Source organism: Lontra canadensis, unplaced genomic scaffold (genome assembly GCF_010015895.1).
Source record: "Lontra canadensis isolate GAN:19392208 unplaced genomic scaffold, GSC_riverotter_1.0 scaffold93, whole genome shotgun sequence".
In the NCBI taxonomy this organism is placed as follows: Eukaryota; Metazoa; Chordata; class Mammalia; order Carnivora; family Mustelidae; genus Lontra; species Lontra canadensis.
The window spans coordinates 2,019,381-2,027,063 of record NW_022631087.1 but is presented as its reverse complement, the minus strand read 5'-3'; the positions used below and the strand labels follow the sequence as shown (position 1 = coordinate 2,027,063).

At 45.7% G+C, this 7,683-nt stretch overlaps 1 protein-coding gene across 1 annotated transcript in view; it reads right to left on the bottom strand.

Moving 5' to 3' along the window:
* Window positions 1-218: 218 nt before the first annotated feature.
* Window positions 219-7,683, bottom strand: part of POLR3B (RNA polymerase III subunit B) — a 104,974-nt gene continuing 97,509 nt past the window's right edge. The window contains exons 27-28 of the mRNA XM_032836502.1: window positions 5,910-6,083; window positions 219-539 (exon numbers count right to left, since the gene is read on the bottom strand). Coding sequence (XP_032692393.1) covers window positions 410-539; window positions 5,910-6,083 — 304 coding nt within the window. The 3' untranslated portion in view covers window positions 219-409. The remainder of the gene's footprint in view (window positions 540-5,909; window positions 6,084-7,683) is intronic.

The window sequence follows — 7,683 nt, the reverse complement described above, 5'->3', positions numbered from 1 at the left end:
GGCGTCCAAAGAGTCTTCGCGTTTTTTTTAGCCGGGCAAGGCACCATGGGGGATTTTAACACCAAGTGACTTTTAAAGGAGGAAGATCTTTCTCATGAGTAGATTTCAAGATACCAGAACATAAATAAAAGTTTGCTTCTTTTTTAAGTCACGTCCATTTGTGAAGCACATTCAGCCCAGAAACAGGAGACTGCATCCTGGTCTGTGTGGGCGGCATGTCTCCCATAGCCCGAGGCTCACGGCTCAAGGCTGCGTCGTCCGTCTGCAGGGCAAGAAAGCCTCTCCATCTTTCTTTCTTGAGGGGGGCCATCGAGGGAATCAGTCACAGAAGCAGACGTGGTCCTCAATCCCGTTTTCCACCGTGTTGGACCTCTCAGTGGTTCTCTTTAAATGCTGACCTTTTCCATCTTTACTCATTGTATTTGGACAGTTTTAAGCGGGGGATGATGTTCATGGACTGCAGCTCCTGGAAGAGCAGCTTGCAGGCGTACGGGATGCGGAGGGAAGACACATGGCAGGACGACTTGCAGTAATGGCACCTGAAACCCAAGTCGGCACGTGTCAGAGGGACGATCGCTCGGAAAACAAGGCCTCCGTGCGGCTCCTACCACCATCCTACCCGTTCCATTCCATCTGTCAGCGTTCAGTCTCACTATCAAACATGAACATATGTGCCCCCCTCCGACAAAAAGCAGCATCCAAGGGAGGCAAAGGAAAAAGCAAAACAACTATCGCTCCTGCAGGTTTAAAAGCACGCAGTTTTAATCACTTACTCCCATTTTCTAGACCTCTTTAAAATGCAAAACACCTGCCCATTTACTTGTTCTGATTGAGGCCCAGAAATCTGAGCCATCTCCAAGTTACTCAGATTTTTTCAATGTCGAAAATTTCTAAAATCGATTCACTCTCCATGTATCTGAGAGAAATCTATCATACTATACTCTTCAAGGTAAGACGTTCAACAATTACAATTTGGTCTGTCACTGAGACACCGGAAGTGTGATGGGAGACACAGGACTCTCACAGAGAACGTGGTGGCCAACCAAATGCTATTTATTTTTCCAGTGCTCTTCAAGCTTGGCGATTTCTACTAGTAGGAGAAGCTACTGTACTTAGGACATGTTCCCCCGGTGGGCATATATTGTCATTTAATCCCTACAACATCCCATGCTCCTAACCAATACATCTGCTATTCCCATTAGGATCTTCTTTTCTCTTCTTTCAGGAAGAGCAAACCTAGGTCTTCATCAGTGTCTACAACTCATAAAGAGTCCCCGGGGAGGAAGTAAACAATCCTCCCAGGTTTCAGACGCAAACAGGACCTCACCCTACACCTCAAGAGTCTGGGGCAGCTGAGACTTGGGTGGAAAACTAGTCAACAGCGGGGGTGAAGGACTTCAAGAGGAACACCAACCAGGGCTTAGTTCCAAGCCGAGTGGGAACCGGAGGGGAAGGCCAGTGTGGAGGGCAGTAAGACAGCACGTGTAACAACGTAAATGTGCAAGAATGTGTGACAAAAGTGGCAAAGATGAGTGTAAGAGAACGTTCACACTGTTTAGAACAGCACAAAGCGGGAGACTGCTGAGACGCAGGAGGGAACTGCTCCTATGATGATAAGATGTTTATGCAGAAGAATGCTGTGCAGCCATTAAACATGATGATGTAGACCCATATTTATTGAAATAAGGTGTCTGGGACACACTGTGGAGTGAAAAAAGAAGTTTGCTTAATGGCCTGGCCCCAAGGAGGTCCTCAGATGGGTTCCCGTAAATAGATGAAGCCCCCAAAGTCATGTGTAACTTTGTGTGTGTGTGTGTGAGTATATATTTCCATTTTGTTGCTATTATCAGAATTTCAAAGAGTTCATTATTAAAGAAAGAAAAAACAACCTGGGGGGGTTATGTTAAATAACTACTGGGCAAACAGATGTCTCAAAAAGAGTCACTAAAATGTGAACAGTGGTCACCTCTGGGTGATGAGAATTAATGTGACAATTTATATTTTTCTTTTTTTTTAAATAACTTTGAATACTTTATAAAAGTGCAGGGATCATTTTTGAAATCAGCAAAATCAAGCCTTTGTTATTTTAGAAAAGAAAAGCACGAAGAGGGACGCCTGGGTGGCTCAGTTGGTTGGACGACTGCCTTCGGCTCGGGTCATGATCCTGGAGTCCTGGGATCGAGTCCCGCATCAGGCTCCCAGCTCCATGGGGAGTCTGCTTCTCTCTCTGACCTTCTCCTCGCTCATGTTCTCTCTCACTGTCTCTCTCTCAAATAAATAAATAAAATCTTTAAAAAAAAAATTAAAAAAAAAAAAAAAAAAAGAAAAGCATGAAGAATTTGAGCGTGGTGGTGAATGACACTATAAATGTTAATGTCCTGAGAAGGGAACGGGAAAAGAGGAGCCAGCACAGCCCTTCATGCGCGGTGTGGTGGTTTCCATGACGGGTGGCCTGCAGGAGCGGAGGACACATGGGCGGTGCTCGATCCCATCAACAATCACAGTCCTAGCCACATGGTAAAGGACTTCTTCCTGGAAGACTGTACCTCAAGACCTCACTAAAGCATTATCATTTAAGAACTATATTTTTAATGTGCTTGGTTGGCCTAATTTATTCAGGAATCATGTTTGTGCTTTAATTAAATTGGAGAATGGTTTTACCGGAACCAACTTCTTGCTGATTCTATGTTATTCTGTGACTTTAATCCAAGCTTATTGAAGGTTTCACAATCCAGAAAGCCCACTGACCTTCTCTATTATTAAACATTTCTCGACCATTTAAAATGTTCCAACACATTATTATACATGCATACATATAAATATGTATGCATATATGACACACATATAAATGATGAGCTATTACATTATCTCATCCTGTGTCTGAACGATTTCTAAAGAACCTTGACCCAACAACAATAAAATAAACTGACTTTTTAGGGCAAAGGCAGCAAAAGGAGGCAGCTGTGGCTTTACATGAGAAATGACTGTCCAGTAAAATGTTCTCTATGAGCTAATTATCTTAATAGGGATCTTCTTTTCTCTGCAGTTTTCCTTCCGGACCTCTCTTTTGTGACTTATGCCCTTCACGTCTCCTGCACAACAACAGTCTTGCTGTAAACATCCCCATAGCAATGCCTTACTAATGTGCAAATCACTGACAAAAGGCCAGTTTCAAGGTTCTGAACTGCTCTAATTACTCAGCCTCCATTGTGCTGTTCATTAAAGAGCCACTTCCTCCCACACACGCCTGTGCTCCCTCCCACACTGCCCGGCGCACACGCCCAGGTAATGATGGCAAAGGACGGCATCATTACGCTCCTCTACCGAGAGCCACACAAGGAGACTGCTAGACTACCAGGCTGGATTAGGATTTTTTTCTGTTGGCAACAAGGGTATGAGCAGGCCACTCAAAACCAGACACAGTACAGCCAGGTCAGTTTAATTACAGTAAAGATCCTTAAACCATGTAACCTGATTTAGCCCTCTTTCAAAGGATTTCAAACACAATACACACGGAACACACGAGCTTCAAAATCAGGCACTGCCATCACACGATCTCTAAATGAGACAGAAATGAAGTAGGAAAAAGGCTATGAATGTAACAATCATACTGAGATCGATTACTGCTTTCATTGGTTTCCCTGAATATGCAGCAAAACAGAGGGGAAGATTTTCAAAGTCCGTGAGTGAATCTGGTCTACTGCTTTCTCTCTCTCTCTTTTGGGGGAGGCACAGGAGAAAATGCAGGGGGGATGGAGAAGAAAAGGAAATCCATTTTAAGTTTCATCATCCCTATTTTTAATAAAATGACTCTTCTGTACCATCTTTTCAAAGTAAATGACTTAAAAATCCTTGTGCCAAATTTGAAGATTTAGGCACAGTGGCACTGGTCCCAGGCACCTTCCTCTAATACTTTCATGGCTGCTGTGTGACACAGCCAGGACAATAAAGGGCAAATTCAATATGCATTTCAAAAGGCAGACAGACATCTCCAAATTGAAACCCCCAGCTCAGTCCCTGACATAAGAAAGCCAGGCTAATGATTAGAATTATGTCACCCACCTCCGCAACCTTATGAAAGAAACGCACTGAGAATGGCCACCTCTCATCTTTGTTTTTATTATTATTATTATCTTAAAGATTTTATTTATTTATTTGACAGAGAGAGAGAGAGAGAGAGAGAGAGAGAGGTCACAAGTAGGCAGAGGCAGGCAGGGAGAGAAGGGGAAGCAGGCTCCCTGCTGAGCAGAGAGCCCGATGCGGGGCTCGATCCCAGGACCCTGAGATCATGACCCGAGCCGAAGGCAGAGGCTCAACCTACTGAGCCACCCAGGCGCCCCTCGTCTTTGTTTTTAAATGAAATGACTTCTTCACAGCCAAGTCTCATCACCTCTTCTACTCTAAAACCCATAAAGTCATGGGCTCAAAGGCTTTGTCATATACCAAGCAAGGTATACACTCTATTCTAAGATGCCCACCCCCTCTCTTGATCTGCTTTATTCAACCAAGGAACTGGAGGCTTAGGACGACAGGGAGTTGGGACTCGCTGGAAGGAGGCTTTGAGGGGAGACGCAGTGGGGAAAAGGTGGCTCAGGCAGCCCTCAAATTCTCGCAAGAGTGGCTCATCTGTGACTAATTTGATCCTCCAGGGCATGGTGCCTCCCTAGGGGAAGGGGGCTGGGAGTGCAGGGGAAGGGTGACCAGGGAGTTGAGGCTGTTTCCTGTCCCTGCAGCCCCTGCTTCAGACCTTGTTAGACCTCATCTCTGGTAGAAAGTAAGTGGAGCCTGGCCAGCTACAGGCCCTCCTGCCTCCAGGTAAGTCAGGGTCCCAGAAATGACGAACCCTCAGCAGAGGAGCCCTTCCTTGGTGGTAGGGTGGAACGCTTACAAGGAGAGGTGCTCCTCCCCCACAAACCCAACCAACAAGTATGGAGCTTTCCCTTTTAGGCTGGCCTTTGTGTACTGAACTCCCCACAGAAATTGTAAGCTTTATGACTTACACAATTTACCTACTAGTAATCCTCCTACACAGGGTTAGTGTCGTCTAGCAATTATTTGTTACTAAGTATCTACCAGGTCCCAGGCAGGAGAAGCAGGGGGAAAACAAGGAAAATGTAGTTAGAATGACCTAGAAGAGAAGAGCCCTGTGAGCAGCCATTCATCTGCCTTGTTCTCCACTGTATTCTGGAGCCTAGAACAGTGTCTGGCACTTAGCAGATTCTCAGAAATTGTTTGTTGAGTGAATGACTGGGACAGACCTTGTCTCCACTATGATGCAATTCTCAGTCAGAGTGTAAAGCAGCTTGCTGTGCAGACAGAGCACAGGTAAGGGGTCAGGATACCAGGTCTTGGTCCTAGATCTGCACCAACTTCCTATATGTCCTGCAGCAGCATACAAGGCTCTTGGGATTTGAGGTTAAATAACGGCATTCAACCCAATGTTTTCAAAAAGGTTTCTAGTTACTAATGATGTACTGTATGTTAGCCAATTGGACATAATAAAAAAAAAAATCAGACCTCACTTGAGATTAGGTCTGTCAAAAAAAACAAATAACTTTGTATTTCTTTGATTAGTATTAAGGTTGAAAAAAAAAAGTTTCTAGTTACAAAATGCTCTACTTCTCATACCTAACAATGAATCTGCTAGGAATTTTTCAAAGGTGAACAGTGAAATAAAAGGTGTTCGAGATAATATTAAACAAAGTCCATGCTCCTTGGGTATTTAAACTCCAGTGGTGTAGAAAGCAGAATTAGGCAGATGAACTAAATGGGTATATAGAACATCCCCAATTCCAGGAATGCGCAGATGGCGAAGGCTGGAGAGTACGTGGGTATGATCGAGGATCACCTCGTGAGCTGTGATTTAAGAGGCAAGGTGTGTGTATGAGAGACATATGGTATCCACTTACCAGCCAGAATACCCCAGAAGTCCGCACTGCCCACAGACATCGACCTCAAAGGCATCACTTGAAATCATTAGTCTCTCCAGTAGAAGCATGCTGGCTCCATAACCGATTAAGCAGTCACGTTCCATTTCTCCAAGACGCAAACCGCCGTCACGAGATCGACCCTCCGTGGGCTGCCTTTGAAACAAATCCGACAAATGTGTTGTTATTAGATTAAACCAACAAAGGGGCAGCATCCCGTGCTGGCTATGAGCGCAGGGCTGGATTCAAATCACTCACTGGTCATGAGTTACACAATTTACCTACTAGTAATCCTCCTACACAGGTGGAGGTAATCCTCCTACACTGGAGCAGGTGCCCAGCCTGCCCTTGGGCTGCATTTGCAAACTGTAAAATTTAAGGCTCCCAAAGAGCCTCCCTAGTTGTTGCTCCTGTTATTAAGTGGTAATAATAAGTGATTACTATTATCTGATGTAACAATAAATCCTTCCCCGCAAACCTAACCCCAGTAGGGTCTCACTGCTGGGCTCACCGGTGCCTTGAGAATCTCAACTTCTCTTCCCTCTTCTCATTGTGGAGCACATGTATGTCTACCATTTCAACAGGCACGTGTGTCTGCTCAGTTTTAAGTGGTCACGGGACTGAGTCATCTACACCCCTCCCTAGGTTTTAAAAAGTCAACTTGGATGCCTGCCACTTCGTGCCCACCCTTCCCCTGTACCGGAACATCCAAGCTGGGATCAGCGGCGCAGGGAGGGAACGGGCTACTTCTGGAGCATCCCCCAGGGATGGGCACTGTACACATTCTGTATTTGAACACTGGAGATTCCCCAGAATGCTGTGAAGTGGGCATTACTGTTGCCACTTCATGTCTGAGAAAACTGAAGCTGCAAGAAGCTAAGCGATCTGTCCAAGGCTCACGGCAAGCTACGAGGTGGAGGGGAGCTCGCATCCGTGTCTGTCTGGCTCCAAGGCCCGTGTTCCCCAACCCTGGCGCAAAGACCCCACCGAGCTAGGTAATTCTCTGTGGTGGGGGCTGCCTGGTGCCGTGTACGGTCTTCAGCAGCATTCCTGGCCTCTACCCACCAGATGCCAGTGCCCCCTCCCCACCCCCCCCCAAGCTGTGACATCCCAAGATGCCGTCGGACATTGTCAAATGTCCCCTGGAAGACAAAACTGCTTGAGGTTGAGAACGACTACCCTGAACTATGCTTCTCCAACTGAAAAATGTAGTAATAAGAACACGTGACACTTAGCATTTGTCATTCCCTTCCCAACAATTATACCCACGCATTCATCAACATGTAGACACTGGGCTTGGAGCTGAGAACACCCTGGTGATTGCAGCCCGTGTGGACCTCCCGGAGCTTACTCAGATGTGCGTGCAGGTACGGGTGCCTTCTGCTCCAGTAACAGAAGTTTTAGAAAATGACAGCTGTGCCTTGGGCTCCCAAATAATGTATGCATGTGTTTTCTGTGTACACCCGGGAGCATGCAGATGTACCCATGTGTATGTATGTGGGGGGGATATAAGTGTGTCTACGTTCTTACATATGAACCTTTTTTGAATAAGCCCGCATTTGTAAACAGTGGTCAGGCGACCACTGGCAAGACCTGGGACGGGCCTCCTGTGCCTGTGGAATAATTTTTAATTGGTTGCTACTGTTTCATGCTAATTAGACATCAAGGATTTTTGTCAATGCCTAACACTTCAAATTTTGACATCTCAAGGAAATGGAAACTTTGCTGAGTCTGCGTATTGCTCTCAAGCTGGGGA